This window comes from Amblyraja radiata, chromosome 2 (assembly GCF_010909765.2).
Source record: "Amblyraja radiata isolate CabotCenter1 chromosome 2, sAmbRad1.1.pri, whole genome shotgun sequence".
Lineage (NCBI taxonomy): Eukaryota > Metazoa > Chordata > Chondrichthyes > Rajiformes > Rajidae > Amblyraja > Amblyraja radiata.
Window position 1 is genome coordinate 111,313,026 of NC_045957.1, and position 25,302 is coordinate 111,338,327.

General features: G+C 43.9%; 2 protein-coding genes across 3 annotated transcripts in view; one reads left to right on the forward strand and one right to left on the reverse strand.

The window, feature by feature from the left end:
• LOC116967091 (protein Ycf2-like) overlaps nt 1-1,824 on the forward strand; it is a 59,012-nt gene extending 57,188 nt beyond the window's left edge. Inside the window, exon 3 of the mRNA XM_033013567.1 lies at nt 340-1,824. Coding sequence (XP_032869458.1) covers nt 340-447 — 108 coding nt within the window. The 3' untranslated portion in view covers nt 448-1,824. The remainder of the gene's footprint in view (nt 1-339) is intronic.
• A 5,952-nt stretch (nt 1,825-7,776) lies between these two features.
• nrsn1 (neurensin 1) lies at nt 7,777-23,972 on the reverse strand. Of its 2 annotated transcripts, none has more exons than XM_033013581.1 (3): nt 23,791-23,972; nt 13,153-13,362; nt 7,777-8,482 (listed from the first exon to the last, which is right to left on the reverse strand). In XM_033013581.1, exons 2-3 carry the CDS (start codon nt 13,339-13,341, stop codon nt 8,078-8,080), a joined length of 594 nt encoding a protein of 197 aa, XP_032869472.1. In that variant the 5' UTR covers nt 13,342-13,362; nt 23,791-23,972; the 3' UTR covers nt 7,777-8,077. The 2 variants fall into 2 exon arrangements, with proteins under 2 accessions (XP_032869472.1, XP_032869481.1); XM_033013590.1 differs by having other exon boundaries at nt 23,796-23,899.
• Between the last annotated feature and the right edge of the window lie 1,330 nt (nt 23,973-25,302).

A 25,302-nucleotide genomic window follows, 5' to 3' on the forward strand; every position in this document is an offset into this window, starting at 1 on the left:
ATTGAAATTGGGGAAGCGTAATTGGAATTTTTTTAAAGTCCAGTGCTGGGGGAGGCAGGGGAGGCTGGAATCTTATGTTCGACAACGGGTTGTTGGGGGACCACGCCTCCTGTGTGACAGGGACCCTTGGGTCCCAGTTGGTCTAGTCCTATTTAAAGTGCTTGGGCTTTCTCCAGCTACACATGGATAACAACTCGGAAGGAGGCTATTAGTTTCATGGTAATTCAAATGCGCCTGACCAGCGCCTTATAGAGCCTCAGCATTACATCCCTGTTTTTGTATTCTAGTCCTCTTTGGGTTTTGCCTTCCTTACTACTGTTTTGTTTTTGCTTTACATAGGGTGACGATAACTTGGAAGAAATATTGGAGAGTGCCGCAGAGAGCCTGGAGGCCGATGAAAATGAAATCTTGCAAGCGGCTGCAGGACTTGCCGTCTTTGCTCTGTGAACCAACAGGCTATTGCAAGTTGGCAAACACAACACAGTTCCTCACTTTTCATTATGCTCCCACCTTTTATCTCATTACCTTGGTGTCTTCCCCAGCCGGAACTGTGAATTGATATGGACAAAGTCGTTTTAGTTTATCGGTGCTGTCCTCTGATCGGCATGTTTATAACAAAGCGCGCGGGACTTTTCAAGTGAAGGGCGGGTAGTATCATTGGCAAGGGGACGCCAATATAAATTTGTTTTGATTGTAGAGAATTACATTTGGCCTTTTGTTTATCCAGTGTCCACATTCATGATGAAAACTACCAATCCCGATAATCCATGCTGTAATTACGCCCTCCTGGCTAACGGTGGCACTGCAGCGCCTCCACCATTTGGAGGTCTGGTCAATGAACTATGGTTGACTTGTCCCTGTTGAAAATGGGGGGGGCAAAAGAAATTGAAGTTAGTAAACTGTTTTCAAATACATTTTAGAGGCCCACACAAGGATTAACACACAGTCTATTACTAAGCTGGAGGAAACAAATTGAAGTGAACGAATATACCAGCCCACTCCAACCAAGTTAAGTCTCCAATGGGAGGTTTGCCCTTGGCTTCCTGAATATTTATGAGTGTGCTTGCGTGATCATGAACTGGCAATGCCAACTGAATAATTAGCGGATGATTTTTAACAATTATGTACAGGTTCCAGAGGCGACTCTTCAGTGCCGAGCAGCGATGGTATTGCTATTTACAATCCTCGGCATGGGTGAAAATGCTTAATGGGGGGGGGAGGGTGGTGGTGGCTAATGAATGTTGCAGATAGAAAGGGCATTACAATGTCAAAATATTACCAAGCCCAGCAGGCATCTCTGAAAATCTGCCTCGATAACAAAGGCTTACAAGCCAACTTTTTACATTCACGCATGGGTTGTGGGCATTGAAGGCATTTTTACGCCTCCTATTGATTGCCTCCAATTACCCCGGAGAGGAGGTAAGGAGGCTCCATCATGAGCTATTGCTAGTGACTGTGGTAGCACATTGATACAAATGAGTGGCTCACTTGGCTATTTCAGGCAGCACTGTGGTGATTTACTACAGTAAAGTACTAGCCAGACCATGCCAAGTGTGGCAAATTTTCCATCTCCAAAGCTCACGAGTGAAGCTGCAGATGTTTTAATGGCAATCCATAAGCTTACTAGTTATTAGCACTGAATACATGCATTTAACCGCAGATTTATGTAATTAGCTGATTTGCCCATGTGACTGCTGTATCTACCTTACCTACTATGCTGTAATCATTCCATGTCACTGTGGCAGGTACTTTAGATGCCATTACTAAATATATGGAAGTAATTGGTGATCGCAGAGCAAACTACTATATAAAATTATTCTTAGATCCTTGCAGCCTTCTCTCGTTCCTTCAGTAGGTCATTTCCCTTAGATCCTAGAACCATTCTAGCAGTTTGGTTGAATTAGGATTGATTGACAAAGCGGGACAGGGAGGCAAAATATGTAGAGTTATAATAGTGCAGAGTCGCTCAGTTGACTTTAGTTCATTGTGTTTAGACACTAAGTTCAGGAGGCGGTACATGGGAAAGACAATTAAGCATAGAATCCGAGTCAGTACTTTCAGAGACGGTATCAATTGTGGGTTTTCATTCAAAGCCAGTGAATATGTTTCTGTTAATACCTATAGCTGGCTAAGTATGTGGGAGATGGAAGAACTTATTGTACGTTGCACGTTTTATGATTTGGAATACACTGTTCATGTTTATACGTTATAGGAGCAGAATTAGGCCATTTGGCCCATCAAGACTACTACGCCATTCAATCATGGCTGATCTATCTTTCCCTCTCAACCCCATTCTCCCGCCTTCTCCCCATACACCCGCACTAATCAAGATCTGATACTCTGTGGTTTAAAAAAGCTGTTGGAGGAAGATTCACTCGTAACTTCCAAAGAGGAATTACACATGTAGTTGGAAGAGTTACAAGTAGCAGAGAAATGGTGAAGAACAAGGGAGTAGATCAGTTGGATAGAACAGTTGGGTTGAATAGTCTCCTTCAGTGACCCCGTAAGTGACCGCGTGCCCTCATATCACTGGGTTGTCCATGAAGTACCATCAGTGATGGAAGGCTTCGAGGATACACCACAAATGTTTGAGAGTTCTTTGTTTTCTACCTTGCCTTTTCAACTCTCTCTAGTCCCTCACAAGGCACCTTGGTCTGCAGACTGTGTGGGTAAAATGAGCACGGCCTCTTGCTTTCAAGTGTGGTCCTTCTTATGGCAGCATCATATTGGTATCTAGCCTACTAACGCTACAGCAGAGAATCATATGCGTTCCACCAACCCCACTACCCACCAAAATAAAACACAGCAGCATACAGCAAACATTGGTTTAGTTTACGATATGATAGAACTTTATTTATCCCAGGAGGGAAATTGATTTGCTGACTGTCATAAAACACAAAATACATGAAAGATGAAATTAAAGTGACGAGTGGAAAGGATTGGGGATGTGCAGAATGGGGAGAGGTTGGGGAGTCAGTCTACCCCATGACAGAAGGAGGAGGAGTTGTACAGTTTGATAGCCACAGGGAAGAAGGATCTCCTGTGGCGTTCTGTCCTGCATCTTGGTGGAACCTGTCTGTTGCTGAAGGTGCTCCTCAGATTGACCAGTGTGTCATGGAGGGGGTGAGCTGTATTGTCCAAGATGTGTAAATGGAACATCTCGCAGTTTGAGGAGCATCCTCCCCTCCAAAACCACCCGCCATGAATCCAACTATATTCACCTGCCACAGATCACATGGGGTGGTCTACTTCCCTATTTCATTGTTCCTGATTGTTATCTTGACCAATAATTTACCATTTGTTTCAAAAGGTAAAACTTATTTATTGGCTCAAGCTGGTTATCTGTGTAATACTGGAAATACACTATGGATGGTATGGTGGTACAGCGGTACAGTTGCTGCCTTAAGGGGCTGTCCCACTGCGGCGACCTAATTGGCGAGTTTAGGAGAGTTTAGGAGAGTTTGAAAAAATGTCATGTTGAAGACCTCCTTCGACTATGTTGAAGATCTCCTTCGACCTCCCTTCGACTATGATGAAGACTATCTACGACTACCTTCGACTACCTTCGACTACCCTCGATTACCTACGAATAACATGCCGACCTACTACGACCTACTTCGACTAAACCTACGTGTAAAAAAAGTATAGATTTTTTCCATGGTGACCTCTTTCTACTCGCGGGCATTTTTCAGCATGTTGAAAAATACGCCGCGACCTAGCTGAGGCCTTGAGTATGCGGGGACTATTCTCGAGCATGAAGGAGAGTTACAAAAACCTCCTAGGACCTCGTGTCGACCATGCTGCGAGTATGAGTTGATGGCAAACTCGCCAGAACCTGCGGATTAAGTCGCCGCAGTGGGACAGCCTCTTTACAGCGCCAGAGGCCTGGGTTCCACCCCGAAGAGCCTGTTTCTGCTCTATCTCGAAATGAAGGAAAACTAAACATCTGTGAATAGAAGACAAGACTGACTGTTCTCTGTAACAAACTCTCGCCTCAAAAGTGAAGACGGTACGATGTGTGTCTTAACAGAAGAAGGGATTGAGAGAGGGAGTGCCGAACAGAGAAAGAAAAGCGAAAGTGCCGTGTAATCTCATGAGCATTAAAGCCGCAGATTTTAAGATACCTAAACAAAAATCACTGAAACAAAGGAACAAATCAATAATGAAAGAAAGGGCTTACAAAAATCGCCGTGAAAGTGATTGACCCAGGGAAATAATCAGTTAAACAAGGAGGACTGTTTGGGGAAGATGGAGGAGCAGAACTGAAAGAGGAATATTGCAGAAATACAACAAGGCGAAACCTCTCTTGAGCAATTGGAATCGGTTGCCCAGTTTAGATTCGGGTAAGCATTGCTTCCGATTCATTTTAAAACTACAGTTCTCAAAAACCAACAGAATTAGCAGCTAATGCTCAGAATGTCCGCACCCAACATCCCCTTCCGCTCTCTCCTCCACTTCGCAAATTAAATATTTGAAGGGAAGTTGTGTTTTCAATATAAAATAACTTTGTGAATATATTCTTCTTTTGGCTCTGTGCAACAGTGTTGCAAGATTGGAACTGTTCCTATATCCAGATGTCATCATGTCCTCGAAATGAAACTGGCTTTTTAGTGTTACATTTTTAGGAATTTTGGGGTGCAGCATTGTTTTGCAGTGTACAGACTGCCTGCTATATCAAGACTGCAATGGATCACATCTTCCATGAGATGGACACAAAATGCTGGAGTAACTCAGAGGGACAGGCAGCATCTCTGGAGAGAAGGAATGGATGATGTTTTGGGTCAAGACCCTTCCTTCAGACTCCGAAGAAAGGTTTTGACCCGAAACGTCACCCATTCCTTCTCTCCAGAGAGATGCTGCCTATCCCGCTGAGTTACTCCAGCATTTTGTGGTTATCTTTGGTTTGAGCTAGCATCTGCAGTTCCTTTCCTACACATCTTCCAGAATCCAAAGGGAGTACACAATTCATTCACAGTTCATAAAAGACAGTTTCAACAACACATTTATGTACATGAACAATGAATCAAGCATTGCCCATGCAGTCATTGCCATCCAAGATGAACATGGCATTTTAAGCAACTATTTTGTATTTTTCAGTTTTCCAATGACTCCAGCATATCACCCTTCATGCCAGAGGTCAAGGTACCCACCTGATGAAAATGTAAAATGTAAAGATGCTCGACAGATTACAATTTAACTTCTTACCTGTTAGATTCCTGCTCCCTTCTCATGATTCGGTCAATAGGTCTTATGGATTATTGGCCTGTGTAATTAACAAGCCGAAAGCCTGCAAAATCCTGTAGTGTGTTCTTTGTGCCTTTATAATGTTGTAACTGTAGTCACTGCTGAAACTGTAGCTCATGATAGTTTGGTTACCGTCAGGGAAAACGGTCCTTAAGCTTTTGCACATTTTGTGCACATTCATCATTACATTTAAACTGTGTAAATAAAGCGTCCTTTATTGCCACTAGTGTTTCCTGGAAACTAGTACCAGTCACTAGCATCCTTTCATCTCGGCTCATTAATGCTATCAACATTTCTTTGGAAAAGTGAGTCATAATGTGCTCTAATTATGATGTTTCATTTCTGCATAGAAAATTAAGTGACTCAGTGCCATTTTTGATTTGCCCAGTGAACGTCGATTATTTGCTGAACAAAGACAATAAAAGAGCAACATGCTTTACATGAAGGCTGTGGAGGCCAAGCTAATGGATCTTTTTAAGGCAGAGATGAATAGATTCTTGATTAGTATGAAGGTCAGGGGTTATGGAGAGAAGGCAGGAGAATGGGGTTGTGAGGGAGAGATAGATCAGCCATGATTCAATGGCGGAGTAGACTTCATGGGCCGAATGGCTTAATTCTGCTCCTAGAAATAATGAACCTATGAACCTTAGATTACCTTGTGAGAGTACAGCAATGGGACTGGTTTCACATTGCTCCAGGTAAATGCTTACATGGTCATAAATGGCTTAAAATAAGCATTTGACAGCATTGGGCCTGTACTCCCTGGAATTTAGAAGGATGAGGGAAAACATTGAAACTTACTGAATAATGAAAGGCCTGGATAGAGCGTATATGGAGAGGATGTTTCCACTAGTGGGAGAGTCTAGTAACAGAGCCCCTAGCCTCAGAATAAAAGGACATACCTTTAGAAAGGAGATGAGGGGGAATTTCTTTAGTCAGTCAGTGGTGAATCTGTCGAATCGATTGCCACAGAAGGCTGTGGAGGCCGTTAATAGATATTTTTAAGGCGGAGATTGACAGATTCTTGATTAATACCGATGTCGGGGGTTTTGGGGAGAAGGCAGGAGAATGGATGGAACAAGAAAGATTGATTTTATATATTGCTCCAATATTTATTCTGCTCTTGTAAGTTATAGGAGCAGAATTAGACCATTCATAGATGGATCAGACATGATTGAATGACGGAGTAGACTTGATGGGAAGATAGTTCCCGATGTTGGGGAAGTCCAGAACAAGGGATCACAGTTTAAGGATAAAGGAATTTTCATTTCACTGCACATCTCGTATGTGTATGTGACGAATAAACTTGACTTGACTTGAAGGGAAAATCTTTTAGAACTGAGATGAGAAAAACATTTTTTACACAGAGAGTGGTGAATCTCTGGAATTCTCTGCCACAGAATGTAGTTGAGGCCAGTTCATTGGCTATATTTAAGAGGGAGTTAGATGTGGCCCTTGTGGCTAAAGGGATCAGGGGGTATGGAGAGAAAGCAGGTACAGGATACTGAGTTGGATGATCAGCCATGATCATATTGAATGGCAGTGCAGGCTCGAAGGGCCGAATGGCCTACTTCTGCACCTATTTTCTATGTTTCTATGGTCCGAATGGCCTAATTCTGCTCCTACAACTTATGAAATTATAAGAGACTCAATGTTCTAGATAAAGTACACTTGCTGTTTTACTGCTTTTCTTTGCAATTGCATTCACTGTACACACATAATGCCTGTGATCCCGATTATTAGAAAATATTTCATGGAAGAATTAACCTACAAACCTTTACGTCATTGGAGTGTGGGAGAAAAACCGAAGATCTCGGAGAAAACCCACGCAAGTCACGGGCAGAACGTGCAAATTCCGTACAGACAGCACCCGTAGTCACGATTGAACCCGGGTCTCTGGCGCTATAAGGCAGCAACTACCGCTGTGCCACCGCTGCCCGGGGTGCTTTTTTAAATTTTATTAACATTATCAGCATCAGGTATTTGTGCGAACAAAACGGGACAGTCATTGGGGAAATGCTGGTCCATCTACTCCATGTTAGCATTGAAGGTTAGGCATTATTTATAAGGGTTTTCTCGTCTGTCTCAGTGTGATGCTTTAAGCCAGCTGCTAATGTTTTATTAATGTGAGACCAACCAACACATTAGCAACACTTTAGTACTTGCACTGCTCACTTGTGCTATCCAACAGGACAAAATAGTGAACTATATTTACATGTCACAGATTTAATTCTGCATTTCCAGTTAACTCTGAAAGAAGTGCAACATATTAAGGCATTTTATCATGGAGTCATAGAGTCTTAAAGCATGGAAACAGGCCCTTCCGCCCAAATTGCCCATGCTGGCTTCATGTCACATCTACACTCGTCCCACCTGTCTGCGTTTGGCCCATATCACTCTATACCTGTCCTATCCATGTACATGTTTAAATGTTTCTTAAATGTTTTCATTAACAAATAAAAAATAAACATGAAAAATTAAAGCCATTGTGTGATAAAGAGAAATGGGAAAAAAGTAAAATTCATATTTTAACTCAGTTATCACTCAACCATATGTTTATTCATTTCAAATACACTTAAAAGCCATTACACTTTGGAGACAAATCATCTGCAAGTTACAGCTTTCAGGAGATTGTACCATAAGATTAAAACGTCAAAATCTCACATTTGAGATTCTTACATGATTAACTTACTGAAGAAAGGCATGAATCTAAAATGTAGTAGATGGATACACGAACTGCCTCTAAATTGCTATAAAAATATGGTAAAACATTTAAAAAGACTTGGTCTGGTGTAGCTAATTTACAACTTATGCAACATCTAATATTTACACTTCAGGTCTCTGATGTAGGCTGCACGTTGTGTACTTTGGATAAGGTGATTGGGATTTTATGGTCACCTGGGGCAGGTGCTTTGGTGATGGGTTTGGTCGAGGTCTGGGTTTCCGCTATCCGTTCCTTGAACCTCTGCTGCAGATATTTTTCTTCTTTGGAGTAACTGGTGGCAAAGGCGGACATTAGGAGACAGATGGCCATCACTATGCCGCCAATGCAGAAGAGGATGGCGCCTGCCAGCTTGCAAATATCCAGTGCCATGTTGAACTGGACGGCCCGCCCATCCACCACCAGAAAATCCTCCTCTTCCTCTCCGAATGCTTCAATCTTGGGTGGCACCAAATAGCCAGTTGCAATCACCACCAATCCTATGAGAAGCATGGCTGTCCCGGCAATCAGCCCAACCTGCGAAATCATTACAAAGCAATTTACAGCGTTGATTTATGATTCATGATTTTAAAAACCTCAATACATCAAGACGGTTAGCAGTTATAAACTCACACGTACTGCCAATTCCACATTACCAGCTCGGATTTACAGCTTGTTCAGTGAAGTACATAGCAATTAGCATTTTAAATCTGGCTTAAAAGGCCAACTGACCTATTTTTCCCGACAAGGTCTCCTCTGTATTCATGCGATTATGATAATTTACATCTTTGTTGGTCTATGTTCAAGTGTAAATGAAATGTGTAATGCCTGAATCCATTGGTAACTTGAGACGTAAATCACCTTCCCAACTCAAGAAAACAGCAGATTGAAATCATTTTGTGTTGCAAAACATTTACGCCAAATCTAATACATGGAACATCACGAAGATGTTGCCAGGAGTCGAGATTTAATAGGAATTTGAGGGATAACTTTTTCACACAAAGGGTGGTGGGGGTATGGAACAAGCTGCCAGAGGAGGTAGATGAGGCTGGGACTATCCCAACATTTAAGAAACAGTTAGACAGGTAAATGGATAGGACAAGTTTGGAGGGATATGGACCAAACGTGGGCAGGTGGGAATGGTGTAGCTGGGACATGTTGGCTGGTGTGGGCAAGTTGGGCCGAAGGGCCTGTTTCCACATTGTATCACTCTATAACATAGTATAGTACAGTGGAGGATCAGACTCTTCAGCCCACAATGTCTCCACCAGACATAATGCCATGATCAACTCTGTCTGCCTGCACATAATCCGTATATCTACATTCCCTGCATATCCATGTGCCTATCTAAAAGTCTCTTAAATGCCACTATTGTATCTGACTGCATCACCACCCCTGGCAGGGTGTTCCATGTACTCTCCACCCTCAGTGTAAAAAACTTTCCTCGCACATCTCCTTTAAACTTCGCCCCTTACATCGTAAAGATGTGCCCTCTATATTTTGATATATCTAGTTTTGTTTAGTTTGTTTTTTTGTCACGTGCATCGAGGTACAGTGAAAAACCTTTGTTGCGTGTTAACCAGGCAATACATGATTACAGTACATGATAAAGGGAATAACGTGAATAATGCTGATTGCAAGACAGTCCAGTAAAGTCCGATCAAAGATAGTCCGAGTGTCTCCAATCAGGTAGATAGTAGATCAGGACTGCTCTCTAGTTGTAGTAGAATGAATCAGTTACCTGGTTACACCTGGGTAGAAACTGTCCCTGAATCTGGAAGTATGCGTTTTCACACTTATATACCTCTTGCGTGATGGGAGAGGGGAGAAGAGAGAGGGGCCAGGGTGCGACTCATCCTTGATTATGCTGCTGGCCTTGCCGGGCATAGCCTTGCCCAGTCCATACTTGGAATAAACTGTCTACCTTATATATGCCGCTCATTATTTTATATACCGCCAATGCCCCTCATTGCATTTCAAGGAAAACAATCCGTCAGATCTCTCCCAGTAGCTAATACCCCATAATCCAGGCATCATTCTTATAAACCTCCAATGCACCCTCCATCCTTCTAGTAATGGGGTGACCAGAACTGCACACAATACTCTAGATGCAGCCTAACCAAAATAATATAAAGTTGTGTCATGACTTCCTGACTCTTATACTCAATGCTCTGACCAGTGAAGGCAAGCATACCAGATGCTTTCCTTACCACTCTATCTACTTGTGTTGCCATTTTCAGGGAGTTATGGACTTGGACTCCAAGATCCTTCTGTACATCAATCTGTTAAAGGTCATGCGATTAATTGTATATTTTTTCTTTATATCCAACCTCCCAAAGTCGACAGCTCACACTTGCTCTGATTAAACTTCATCTGCCATTTATTTAGCTCATTTTAGTAGCTGATCTATATCCCGCTGTATACTTTCTCACTGTCCAGCAAACGTGTTGTCATCTGTAAGAAATGCACAAGTATTTAATATTTTTAACACATAAATATCCCTGTGGGTCCTGAAATTGTTATGCAGCACATCTCTTGGTGAGCGTGCTGTGAATTGGATTAAAAAAAATATATATGATCTTTTCATTCTAAGCACACTGCATCGTGGACAGCTGAAATCATGAATTGGTAATGACACAGCACAGTCAAAGCAGCTCCACAGACCCCTGGATCATAGAGGCTATTGAATTTTTCCTTAACCAATTTAAACAATAAGACTCGACAAGCAATTGAGGAGGAAATGGGGAAGCAGACCAAAGAATGATTTAGATTTGAAGAGAGATAAAATGGACAAAGCAGGAAAAATAATAAATGTAAACAATTCAATTTACTATCTGATTTGAATTGTAGACAATAGACCATAGACAATAGATAATAGTTGCAGGAGTAGGCTATTCGGCCCTTCGAGGCAGCACCGCCATTCACTGTGATCATGGCTGATCATCCACAATCAGTACCCCGTTCCTGCCTTCTCACCATATCCCTTGACTCTGCTATCTTTAAGTTCTATCTAACTCTCTCTTAAAAGCATCCAGAGAATCGGCCTCCATTGCCTTCTGAGGCAGAGAATTCCACAGGTTCACAACTCTGAGTGAGAAAGTTTTTCCTCATCTCAGTTCTAAATGGCTTACCCCTTATTCTTAAACTGTGGCCCCTGGTTCTGGACTCCCCCAATATCGGGAACATGTTTCCTGCCTCGAGCGGCTCCAATCCCTTAATAATCTTATATGTTTCAATAAGAAGCCCTCTCATCCTAAATTCCAGTTTATACAAGCCCAGTCTCTCCATTCTTTCAATATATGACAGTCCCGCCATCCCGGGAATTAACCTGATGAACCTTCCCTCAATTGCAAGAATGTCCTTCCTCAAATTTGGAGACCAAAACTAAACACAATACTCCATGTGTGGTCTCACCAGGGCCCTGTATAATTGCAGAAGGACCTCTTTGCTCCTATACTCAACTCCTCGTGTTACGAAGGCCAACATGCTTTCTTCACTGCCTGCTGTACCTGCATGCTTACTTTCAGTGACTGATGTACAAGGACACCCAGATCTCATTGTACTTCCCCTTTTCCTAACATGACACCATTTAGATAATAATCTGCCTTCCTGTTTTTACCACCAAAGTGGATAACCTCACATTTATCCACATTAAACTGCATCTGCCATGCATCTGCCCACTCACCCAACCTGTCCAAGTAACCCAGCATCCTCATAGCATCCTCCTCACAGTTCACACTGCCACCCAGTTTTAAGACATTTGCAAATTTGCTAATGTTACTTTGAATCCCTTCATCTAAATCATGAATGTATATTGTAAATAGCTGCGGTCCCAGCACCGAGCCTTGCGGTACCCCACTAGTCACTGCCTGCCATTCTGAAAGGTACACGTTAATCCCTACTCTTTGTTTCCTGTCTGCCAACCAATTTTCTATCCATGTCAGTACCCTACCCCCAATACCATGCACTCTAATTTTACCCACTAATCTCCTATGTGGGATCTTATCAAAGGCATTCTGAAAGTCCAGGTACACTACATCCACTGGCTCCCCCTTGTCCATTTTCCTAGTTACATCCTCAATATCAATTAAGGTTTGATATTAGATGCAGTATGGAAATAGGCCCTTCGACCCCTCGAGTCCGCTTATCATTGAGCACCTGTGCACTCTAGTTCTATGTTATCGCACTTATGTGTGCGCTCCCTATACACCAATGGCAATTTACAGAGACCAATTTACCTACAAATCTGCACGTCTTTGGGATGTGGGAGGAAAGCAAAGCACAAGGAAGGAGGAAACTCACGTGACACAGGGAAAGCGTGCAAACTCCACACAGACTGCACCCGAGGTCAGGATTGAGCCCGGGCCTCTAGTGCTGTGAGGCAACAGTTCTACCAGGAGAACCAGCACCACTGTGGGAGTGAAACCTCTTCATGGTTTCATCATTACCCTTCTGGGCCTCAAGCATTGAATGACACTATACATCATGTCATTAATTATTAATTATTACCAATTAGGAATCAGCCCAACAAGGCTGCAGTTAAAATTAATTTATTTCAGTGGCACAAGTAAACAACTTCATGGCATGGAGCAGGGAGACTCACAGAAGACTGTTTTTTAAATTTAGTTTCGCCAAGCATAACTCTACACATTTGAGAAGTAGTACTCATAAAAACATAGAAACATAGAAAATAGGTGCAGGAGTAGGCCATTCGGCCCTTCGAGCCTGCACCGCCATTCAATATGATCATGGCTGATCATCCAACTCAGTATCCCGTACCTGCCTTCTCTCCATACCCCCTGATCCCTTTAGCCACAAGGGCCACATCTAACTCCCTCTTAAATATAGCCAATGACCTGGCCTCAACTACCTTCTGTGGCAGGGAGTTCCAGCATGGCATATCTTCTCACAAATTTCTGCTTTTTATGCATCTGATCAAGAATTTTTTTTGCAGACGCCATGATGTCACTTTAATCTTCCACCGACTCATGACCTATAACTTTAAACTGATGAATGTTATTTAGTTTAGTTTATCGTCACGTACACAGTGGAAAGCTTTTTGTTGCATGCTATCCAGTCGGTGGAAATACTGTACATGATTGCAATCGAGCCGTCCACAGTGTACAGATACAGGATAATGGGAAGGACATACAGTGCAAGATAAAGTCCAGTAAAGACCGATTATTGAAAACAATTATCGCGCATACCTTCCAGAAGATGGAGCTCCATCTATTTGGGGACCTCTTAATCTGAAAATTGTCCTCATGCTCCCAGATGGATGCTGTGCAATCTTCATAGAACTGGTGCAGATATGATCGAACTCCATAACGCTGGCGTATTGCATCTGCACCATGGTTAGAGTTCGGAAACTGGCAGATCTCAGCACACAGACTCATCTTTTACAGCTGCATTTCAAACTGTAAATCATCACAAATTTATTTTTGGTCAGTAAATATGCTACTTTCAATAGTCCATCCAATATAGTTGGCTGATAAGGTTCAATAATTAAATCAAAATTCATAAAATCCATTCATTGCTCTTGTGTATGAAAATCCATGTGTTTGTTCTTCTTCCAGTATCAATGTTTAGGTTTAAGTTTCTTATTGTCACATGTACCGAAGTATAGTGAAAAGCTTTGTTTTGCATGCTGTCCAAACAGATTAGATATACCATGGAGTGTGGGAGGAAACCGAAGATCTCGGAGAAAACCCATGCGGTCATGGGGAGAGCGTACAAACTCTGTACAGATAGCACCCTTAGTCAGGATCGAACCCGGGTCTCTGGTGCTGCAAGCACTGTAAGGCAGCATCTCTAATGCTGCACCCATGGTGGAAAATCAATCAAGAAAAATCAATTGTGTTTAAGAAGGAACTGCAGATGCTGGAAAATCGAAGGTACACAAAAAAGCTGGAGAAACTCAGCGGGTGCAGCAGCATCTATGGAGCGAAGGAAATAGGCAACGTTTCGGGTCTGAAGAAGGGTTTCAGCCCGAAACGTTGCCTATTTCCTTCGCTCCATAGATGCTGCTGCATCCGCTGAGTTTCTCCAGCTTTTTTGTGTACCTAAGAAAAATCAATTTCCTGATTAGTACTGGTATCAGGGGTTATGGGGAGAAGGCAGGAAAACGGGGCTAAGAGAGAAAGATAGATCAGTCATAATTGAATGGCGGAGTAGACTTGATGGGCCGAATGGACTAATTCTGCTCCTATAACTTGTAAACTTAATGAACCATGCATAAATACAATCTAGTCAAACTCAAGTACAATAGATAGAGATAATGGGAAGATACAGAGTGCAGAATATTGTTCTCAGTAGTGCATCAGTTCCACAAACAAAGTCCAATGTCAACTGTGGGATGGAGGTGAATCGGGCAGTACCCTAGCTTATGGAAGGACCATTTAGAAGCCTGATAACAGAATGGAACAAGCTGCTCCTGGGTCTGGTGATGCGTGCTTTCAAGCTTTTATCTTCTGCTGGATAGGAGGAGGGAGAAGAAGAAATGACCAGTGGGGGACAGGTCTTTGATGTTGTCTACTTGGCCAAGGCAATGTGAAGTGCAGATGGAGTCAATGATGGTAAGTCTGGTCTGAACGATGATCCATAAGTAGAATAAAATATTTTCACTTTGCACTTAGAGTACTTAGATTCACTGTAATTTGACATCAATAATATTATGGATTTTCCAAGAATTAATTATTTTAACTCTGACTCTGAACTGCTAATGTGTATCCGAAGAATAATGACCATGTTACCTAACCTTGCAACTAAAGGCCAGACAATCTGTTTCTTCATGTGGAAATAGATTGTATATCATAAGATTATTTACAGAGTTGTTCCTGTTATTACTTCAGGGCAATAAAGAGGAAGATAAACATATGGCAATATATTAAAAATAATCATGGGCTAACTCAGAATATGTAATGTAGAAACAAAGAATCAAATGATGCTGCCTGACCTGCTGAGTTACTCCAGCACTTTGTGTCTTATGTGTAGGAAGGAACTGCAGATGCTGATTTAAACCGAAGATAGACACAAAATGCTGGAGTAACTCAGCGGGACAGACAGCATCTGTGTAGGAAGCAACTGCAGATGCTGGTTTACACCAAAGATAGACACAGATGCTGGAGTAACTCAAGGCAGCATCTCTGCGTAGAAAGAATGGGTGACGTTTTGGGTCAAGGCCCTTCTTCAGTCTCGACGCGAAACGTCACCCATTCCTTCTCTTCAGAGATGCCTTCTGTCCCGTAGAGTTACTCCAGCATTTTGTGTCTAACTTTGTGTCTATCTTCAGGAACATGTAATGCTGGTTTTCATTTTGTACAATGCAAAGTAAAGGATATTATGAAAGCAAATATGAAAGCAAAATATGCAAGCAAAGGATATTATCAATGCTTTAGCTTGATTGTAATGACTACATTTTAAAACTGAATATACTGTGACATTGCCTCTTGCCTCTGGTGGATGAATGGTATGTGATTTCGATTGTACACGAGTCAAATGGCAAATCCAAAAATAGTCTGTGTTTGGCAAGATGCTTAGCTGCAACCAATTTGGACATTTTTGATCTGACCTGTCCATTTAGTTTGTGTCTCGACCCAAAACGTCACCCATTCCTTCTATGCAGAGATGCTGCCTGTCCCGTTGAGTTACTCCAGCATTTGTGTCTATCTTTGGTGTAAACAGCATCTGTAGTTGCTTCCTACACACTGTCCACTTTGTTAATATAAATTGAAATATATAGTTCTCACAAAGAGGTATGTCCTAAATACTTCTCCTTCACAATTATGGCACTGGTTTCCAGCTGCCATATCAAATTATGAGCAGACCATAAGTAGTAAAGAAGGCATTTGGCACATTATCCATCATTCAGTTGCAGAATACACTGGCGAGGGTGCAGCTGGAGTATTATGTTCAGTTTTGGTCAACCTCCTTACAGGAATAATATCAATAAGTTGGAAAGTATGTAGAGAAGATTTACGAAGATGTTGCCAGGATTTGGGTGCCTGAGCTATCGGGAGAGATTGGGCAAGCCATTACTTTAATCCTTGTAGTGCAGGAGGTGAAGGGGTGATCTTATAGAGGTGTATAAAATCATGGGAAATTGATAGGGTGAATGCATAGCATCTTTCACCCAGGGTAAGGGGTATCAAGAACCAGAGAACATAGGTTTAAGGTGATAGGGGGGCAACTCAGAGGGTGGTGGGGTTTCGGAATGAGCTCCAGTGAAAGTAGTTGAAGCAGGTACAATAACAATATTTAAAAGACACTTGCACACCTGTCTATGTCAACCTTTACAGAGTTATTAAAGGTTTACAGGGATAAGGGCCAAATGCAGACTAGCAAATATGAGGCATCTTGGTCAGTATGGACAAATTGGGCTGAAGGACCTGGTTCGATGCTGTATGACTATGACTCTATGTACACACACTGAAATCCCCACAGCATCTATGAAGAATACCATTGTCCTCGCAATCCACACCTGCAGAACATTATGTTCACTTTTTCTCACATTTCAATTTATTTTAAATTAATGGATTTTGCTAGTTATATTACTGGTTATATTACTGGTTGCTTGTGGGGGGGGGGTATCCTAGTTGAATCCAAATTATATATGTGTAGAATCAACATCCACTCACAGCATGACAGTAATGACAATGACACTAATTCTACCTCCTCGCAACCACTGTTATTCTTTTGACTAATGAGAAATAGATTGGAGTCTGTTTGACCATTTAAAAATAAAGTCTGCAAACTAGCTTATTTTCTTGAATCTCCTTTCTAAACTTTCTAGATACTTGACTTTCCTTCAAGGCTAAACCTTTAAGGTCGGCCTTCTTGAATCTAATTCAAGCACAAAACTCCAACGTCAAGACCATCTTTTCCCACCTCTGTAGTAGACTACTCAATTTTATCTTGATTTCTCAGGGATAATTCCCTATTTATTACCTCCAAACTTATAAGAATATAAGAATATAACAATTACAGCACGGAAACAGGCCATCTCGGCCCTACAAGTCCGTGCCGAACAACTTTTTCCCCTTAGTCCCACCTGCCTGCACTCATACCATAACCCTCCATTCCCTCCACCCTATCCATATGCCTATCCAATTTATTTTTAAATTATACCAATGAACCTGCCTCCACCACTTCCACTGTAAGCTCATTCCACACCGCGACCACTCTCTCAGTAAAGAAGTTCCCCCTCATGTTACCCCTAAACTTCTGTCCCTTAATTCTGAAGTCATGTCCTCTTGTTTGAATCTTCCCTATTCTCAAAGGGAAAAGCTGATCCACATCAACTCTGTCTATCCCTCTCATCATTTTAAATACCTCTATCAAGTCCCCCCTTAACCTTCTGCGCTCCAGAGAATAAAGACCTAACTTATTCAACCTTTCTCTGTAACTTAGTTGTTGAAACCCAGGCAACATTCTAGTAAATCTCCTCTGTACTCTCTCTATTTTGTTGACATCCTCCCTATAATTGGGCGACCAAAATTGTACACCATACTCCAGATTTGGTCTCACCAATGCCTTGTTCAATTTTAACATTACATCCCAGCTTCTATACTCAATGCTCTGATTTATAAAGGCTAGCATACCAAAAGCTTTCTTTACCACCCTATCTATATGAGATTCCACCTTCAAGGAACTATGCACGGTTATTCCCAGATCCCTCTGTTCAACTGTATTCTTCAATTCCCTACCATTTACCATGTACGTCCTATTTTGATTTGTCCTGCCAAGGTCTGGTAGCACCTCACATTTATCAGCATTAAACTCCATCTGCCATCTTTCAGCCCATTCTTCCAAATGGCCTAAATCACTCTGTAGACTTTGGAAATCCTCTTCATTATCCACAACACCCCCTATCTTGGTATCATCTGCATACTTACTAATCCAATTTACCATACCTTCATCCAGATCATTGATGTACATGACAAACAACAAAGGACCCAACACCGATCCCTGAGGCACCCCACTAGTCACCTGCCTCCAACCCGACAAACAACCATCCACCATTACCCTCTGGCTTCTCCCATTCAGCCACTGTTGAATCCATCTTTCTACTCCTGCATTTATACCCAACAGTTGAACCTTCTTAACCAACCTTCCATGAGGAACCTTGTCAAAGGGCTTACTAAAGTCCATATAGACAACATCCACTGCTTTATCCTCGTCAATTTCCCTAGTAACCTCTTCAAAAAATTCAAGAAGATTAGTCAAACATGACCTTCCAGGCACAAATCCATGCTGACTGTTCCTAATCAGACCCTGTTTATCCAGATGCTTATATATATTATCTCTAAGTATCTTTTCCATTAATTTGCCCACCACTGAAGTCAAACTAACAGGCCTATAATTGCTAGGTTTACTCTTAGAACCCTTTTTAAACAATGGAACAACATGCGCAGTACGCCAATCCTCGGGGACTATTCCCGTTTCTAATGACATTTGAAATATTTCTGTCATAGCCCCGGCTATTTCTACACTAACTTCCCTCAATGTCCTAGGGAATATCCTGTCAGGACCTGGAGACATCCACTTTTATATTTTTCAAAAGTGTCAGTACTTCTTTTACTTTGAAACTCATAGTATCCATAGCTACTCTACTAGTTTCCCTTACCTCACATAATTCAATATCCTTCTCCTTGATGAATACCGAAGAAAATAAATTGTTCAATATCTCCCCCATCTCTTTTGGCTCTGCAGATAGCTGTCCACTCTGTCTCTCCAATGGACCAATTGTATCCCTCGTTATCCTTTTGCTATTAATATAGCTGTAGAAACCCTTTGGATTTACTTTCACCTTACTTGCCAAAGCAACCTCATGTCTTCTTTTAGCTTTTCTAATTTCTTTCTTAAGATTCTTTTTACATTCCTTATACTCCTCAAGCACCTCATTTACTTCATGCTGCCTATAATTATTGTAGATCTCCCTCTTTTTCCGAACAAGATGTCCAATTTCCCTTGAAAACCAGGGCTCTTTCCAATTTTTACTGTTTCCTTTCAACCGAACAGGAACATAAAGATTCTGTACTCTTAAAATTTCCCCTTTAAATGTCCTCCATTTCTCTTCTACATCCTTCCCATAAAACAAAATGTCCCAGTTCACTCCTTTTAAATCATTTCGCATCTCATCAAAGTTAGCCTTTCTCCAATCAAAAATCTCAACCCTAGGTCCAGTTCTCACCCTCTCCATAATTATATTGAAACTAATGGTATTGTGATCACTGGACCCGAAGTGCTCCCCAACGCATACCTCCGCCACCTGTCCCGTCTCATTTCCTAACAGGAGGTCCAACACTGCCCCTCCTCTAGTAGGTACCTCTATGTATTGCTGCAAAAAAACTATCCTGCACACATTTTACAAACTCCAAACCATCCAGCCCATTTACCGAATGCGTTTCCCAGTCTATGTGTGGAAAATTGAAATCTCCCACAATCACTACTTTGTGCTTACTACTAATATCTCCTTACATATTTGCTCTTCCAATTCTCGATCCCCATTTGGCAGTCTATAATACACCCCTATAAGTGTTGCTACCCCTTTCCCACTTCTCAGTTCCACCCAAATAGCCTCCCTAGATGAGCCCTCCAATCTATCCTGCCAAAGCACTGCTGTAATATCTTCCCTGACTAGTAATGCAACACCTCCACCTCTTGCCCCTCCAATTCTATCACACCTGAAGCAACGAAATCCTGGAATATTTAGTTTCCAATCACAGCCCTCCTGCAACCATGTTTCACTGATCGCCACAAAATCATACTTCCAGGTGTCTATCCAGACTCTAAGCTCATCCACCTTTCTTACAATGCTCCTAGCATTAAAATATGCACATCTAAGAAACCCCCCGCCTCTTATTCTCTGTTTATTTCCTTTTTTTTTCTTTCTCCTCTTGTGCCCGAGTGCTTCCCTTTTCTGCTTCCTGCCTCCCATTCTGTCTACTAGCTTTCTCTATTTGAGTCCCTCGCCCCAACCATTCTAGTTTAAAGTCTCCCCAGTAGCCTTTGCAAATTTCCCCGCCAGGATATTGGTCCCCCTCGGGTTCAAGTGCAACCCATCCTTTCTGTACAGGTCCCACCTTCCCCAAAAGAAGTCCCAATGATCCAGAAACTTGAATCCCTGCCCTCTGCACCAGTCTTTCAGCCACGCATTTATCCTCCACCTCGCTCCATTCCTACTCTCACTGTCGCGTGGCACAGGCAGTAATCCTGAGATTGTTACCTTTTTGGTCCTTTTCCTTAACTCTCCTCCCAACTCCCTAAATCCTCCCTTCAGGACCTCTTCCCTTTTTTTACCTATGTCATTGGTACCTATATGTACCACCACCTCAGTCTCCTCTCCCTCTGATTTCAGGATATCTTGGACGCGTTGAGACACGTCCGAGACCTTGGCACCAGGGAGGCAGACCACCATCCTGGTCTCCTGACTGCGTCCACAGAATCGCCTATCCGACCCCCTAACAATAGAGTCCCCAATTACTATTGCCCTCTTCTTTTTGTCCCTACCTTCAGGAGCAACAGGGCCGGTCTCTGTGCTGGAGGCCCGTCCGCTCTCGCTACCCCCGGGCAGGCTGTCACCCCCATCCGTACTCAAACAGGTACTTATTTGCAAGGTGTACCGACATTGGAGTACTCACTCGTCCCTGCCTCTGCCCCTTGCCCTTCCTTAGCGTGACCCACATGTCTCTCTTCCGTGGTTTTGGAGTGACCACCTCCCTATAACTCCCCTCTATGACCTCCTCACTCTCCCTGACCAGACAGAGGTCATCGAGCTGCTGCTCCAGGATCCTAATACGGTCCCTTAGGAGCCCCATCTCGCTGCACCTGGTGCAGATGTGGACGTCTGGAGGGCCATCCGACACCATGACCTCCCACATCTGACATCCCGAACAGTACACTGCTCTGGCTGTCATTCTCCCGCCTTACCCTGGATCCGATACAAGTATAATACAATAGAAACTGCTGGGAGAAATCAGCAGGCATCTGACTCACAACAGCTGCTCCCTCTTGCCCTTTAAACTGCACCTTTATTATATAAACAAAATGCACTGTACCTTTAGCCCACTGTACCCTTAGCTCACTGTACCTTTAGCCCACTGTACCCTTAGCTCACTGTACCTTTACTAAAGCACTGTACCTTTAACCAGAAAGCAGAAATGCTAACCTGAGGTTGCACCCAATTAGCTGCTTCCTCTAGTCTGCTTCCATCAATCAGCGGCTTCCACCAGAACCCTCCCTATGGAGTGTGGAACGTTACAGATTTCTGTAAACTCTGACCCTCCTCCACTCGCTCCAACGATCCCGGGCCTCTGTAAAAGCAAGCCCCGTGCTCGATTTATATACTCACAGCTCTGATTAATCACTGAATATTCCTTGCAATTCACAGCTCCTGAAACTGGGTGTATCTCCAACACAGCTACATCTGGCTTATGTTTCTTAAGGTCATAAGGTCGTGAGGAATTCAGCCATTTGGCCCATCGTCTACGCCATTCAATCACGGCTGATCTATCTCTCCCTCCTAACCCCATTCTCCTGCCTTCTTCTCATAACCTCTGACACCCGTACTAACCAAGAATCTATCTCTCTGCCTTAAAAAATATCCACTGATTTGGCCTCTACAGCCTTAGAAACATAGAAACATAGAACATAGGTGCAGGAGTAGGCCATTCGGCCCTTCGAGCCTGCACCGCCATTCAATATGATCATGGCTGATCATCCAACTCAGTATCCCGTACCTGCCTTCTCCCCATGCCCCCTGATCCCTTTTGCCACAAGGGCCACATCTAACTCCCTCTTAAATATAGCCAATGAACTGGCCTCAACTACCTTCTGTGGAAGAGAGTTCCAGAGATTCACCACTCTCTGTGTGAAAAATGTTTTCTCATCTCGGTCCTAAAGGATTTCCCCTCTATCCTTAAGCTGTGACCCCTTGTCCTGGACTTCCCCAACATCGGGAACAATCTTCCTGCATCTAGCCTGTCCAACCCCTTAAGAATGTTGTAAGTTTCTATAAGATCCCCCCTCAATCTCCTAAATTCTAGCGAGTACAAGCCGAGTCTATCCAGTCTTTCCTCATATGAAAGTCCTGACATCCCAGGAATCAGTCTGGTGAACCTTCTCTGCACTCCCTCTATGGCAATAATGTCCTTCCTCAGATTTGGAGACCAAAACTGTACGCAATACTCCAGGTGTGGTCTCACCAAGACCCCGTACAACTGCAGTAGAACCTCCCTGCTCCTATACTCAAATCCTTTTGCTATGAATGCTAACATACCATTCGCTTTCTTCACTGCAAAGAATTCCACAGATTCACCACCCTCTGACTAAAGACATTTCTCCTCGTCTCCTTCCTAAAAGAACGTCCTTCAATTCTGAGGCTACGACCTCTGGTTCTAGACTCTCCCACTAGTGGAAACATCCTCTCCACATCCACTTTATCCAAGCCTTTCACTACTCTGTATGTTTCAATGTGGTCTCTTCCCCCCCGCCCCCCTTTCTCATTATTCTAAACACGAGCCAATACAGTCGACAAACGCACATCATAGGTTAACCAACTCATTAAGATCAGCGAGGCGTAAAATCGGCGTGAGATTTTCTGCCAGTCAAACGCTTTCTTCCGCTCTTATAGTTGCAGCCAAAGGTACTCAAGGTACTCCACCAGCCTCCCAGTTGCTCTCCATGGTGCTGAAAACTCCCTCGACACCACAATCCCTGTGGCTGGTGGAGGCCGTGGAAACTCCACCTGCAAACATGCCGTTCAAACTAACCCCAGCCCCAGCAGTCTACAGACTCCACACTCAATAACAATACCCTTCAACTTTCAGTATGTTCCCATTTGCTTTTTAAAAATATATTAAATCAATCCTTGTAGGGCAAAATGATCTAACTGCGCACTGCATTAAAAACAAAGTAAGAAGGCGCATCTAACGGGTCAAATATACATAGATATCTTGTTACAAAAACAGTGGCGCTATGTTTTGTTTTGAATTAAATCATGTTTTTTTTTTTCTTGATGCCAGAAGGCTTCCGAAAGCAACCAGGGCCCATTGCCCGGGCTGGGGCTGACGTGGGGGGTTAATTAAACCCAATCCCGGTTCAGCGAGCCAGGGAGAGGGAGCAGCCAGTCTCTTACCCCGGCATATTCGGCCCGTCCCCTCTCCTCTCCCCTCCCTCCTCCTTCTCTTCCCTCTCCTCCCTCCCTCTCTTCCCTCTCAACCTCTCTCTCTTTCCTCTCACTCTCTCACTCTCCCTTTCCCTCCCGCCCTCTCCCCTCCCCTGCCCTTCTCTCCCCTCTCCCTTCACTTTCCTCCTTCTCCCTCTCCTTTCCCCCTCCCTCTCCCCCTCCCTCTCTCCCTCTCTCTCCCGCTCCCTTTCCCTTTCCCCCTCCCTCTCCCTCTCCATCTCTCTTTCCCTCGCCCTCTCCCTCCCTCTCACTCTCCCTCTCCTTTCCCTCACTCTCCCTCTCCCTCTCCCTCACTCTCCCTCTCCCTCTCCCTCTCCCTCTCCCTCTCCCTCTCCTCTCCCTCTCCCTCTCCTTTCCCTCTATCCTGCCTCCCACCTTCTTCTTCTCACTCTCCCTCTCTCTCCCCCTCCCTCTCCCTCCCCCTCTGTCTCTCTCCCTCTCCCTCTCCCTCTCCCCCTGTCTCTCTCCCGCTCCCTCGCACTCTCCCTCCCTCTCTCCCTCCCTCTCCCGCTCCCTCTCCTTTCCCTCTATCCTGCCTCCCACCTGCTTCTTCTCACTCTCCCTCTCTCTCTCCCTCCCTCTCCCGCCCCTCTCTACCTTCTCCCTTCTCCCCACTTCATTTTAACTTTGCTCCCCAGCCCTCCCTCCAAACGTGCGCCTTGCCTGCAAATTGTCCTGGATATGTCGGGTCCGCACGCTGTCCGGGGCCAGCTGCCTGTCGTCCTCTTGCTTGTGGGCGGCCGGAGCCCGGTTTCTCAGCGCTGCTGTGCCATGGTTGCGTGTGGCTCCGGCTCCGATCGGCAGCCGCTGGGCGCTTGTGCCGCTCTGCACGGCAGTCAGGTGGATGCGGTGGGCGGCGAGCGGGGAGGCGGCGCCGGCCCCAACACCAAGGACGGCAGGCGGCGGCGGGCTCGCCCCTCGCAACTGACAAATGCAAACTTTTACAAACGACAGAACCATTCCTTGCTGTCCCCATAACAGTAATCCCCAGCAGCATTTAAAAGGGTACACTTCTTTTCGAAGGTAGACACACAATGCTGGAGTAACTCAGAGGGACAGGCAGCATCTTTGGAGAGAAGGAATGGGTGAAGTTTTGGGTCGAGACCCTTCATCATCTGTGTCTATCTCCGGTGTAAACCAACATCTGCAGTTCTTTCTTAAACATTCCTCAAGAAAGAACTGCAGATGCTGGTTTACACCGTAGGTAGACACAAATGATGAAGGGTCTCGACCTGAAACCACCTATTCCTCTTCTCGAGCCAGTCACAGCGTGTTGATACAGCGTGGAAACAGGCCATTCGGCCCAACTTCTCCACATGGCCAACATGTCCCAGCTACACCGAGTCCCACCTGGCCCATATCCCTCGTAACCTGTCCTATCCATGTACCTATCTAACTGTTTCTTAAACGTTGGGATAGGTCTTGCCTCAACTATCTCCTCTAGCAGCTTGTTCCATACACCCACCGCCCTTTGTGTAAAAAAGATAACCCTCAGATTGCTATTAAATCTTTTCCCCTTCACCTTAAACCTATGTTCCTCTCGTCCTCGATTCACCTACTCTGGTTTGGTGCATCTACCCGATCTATTAGAAACATAGAAACATAGAAATTAGGTGCAGGAGTAGGCCATTCGGCCCTTCGAGCCTGCGCCGCCATTCAATATGATCATGGCTAATCATCCAACTCAGTATCCCGTACCTGCCTTCTCTCCATACCCTCTGATCCCCTTAGCCACAAGGGCCACATCTAACTCCCTCTTAAATATAGCCAATGAACTGGCCTCGACTACCCTCTGTGGCAGGGAGTTCCAGAGATTCACCACTCTCTGTGTGAAAAAAGTTCTTCTCATCTCGGTTTTAAAGGATTTCCCCCTTATCCTTAAGCTGTGACCCCTTGTCCTGGACTTCCCCAACATCGGGAGCAATCTTCCTGCATCTAGCCTGTCCAACCCCTTAAGAATTTTGTAAGTTTCTATAAGATCCCCTCTCAATCTCCTAAATTCTAGAGAGTATAAACCAAGTCTATCCAGTCTTTCTTCATAAGACAGTCCTGACATCCCAGGAATCAGTCTGGTGAACCTTCTCTGCACTCCCTCTATGGCAATAATGTCCTTCCTCAGATTTGGAGACCAAAACTGTACGCCATACTCCAGGTGTGGTCTCACCAAGAC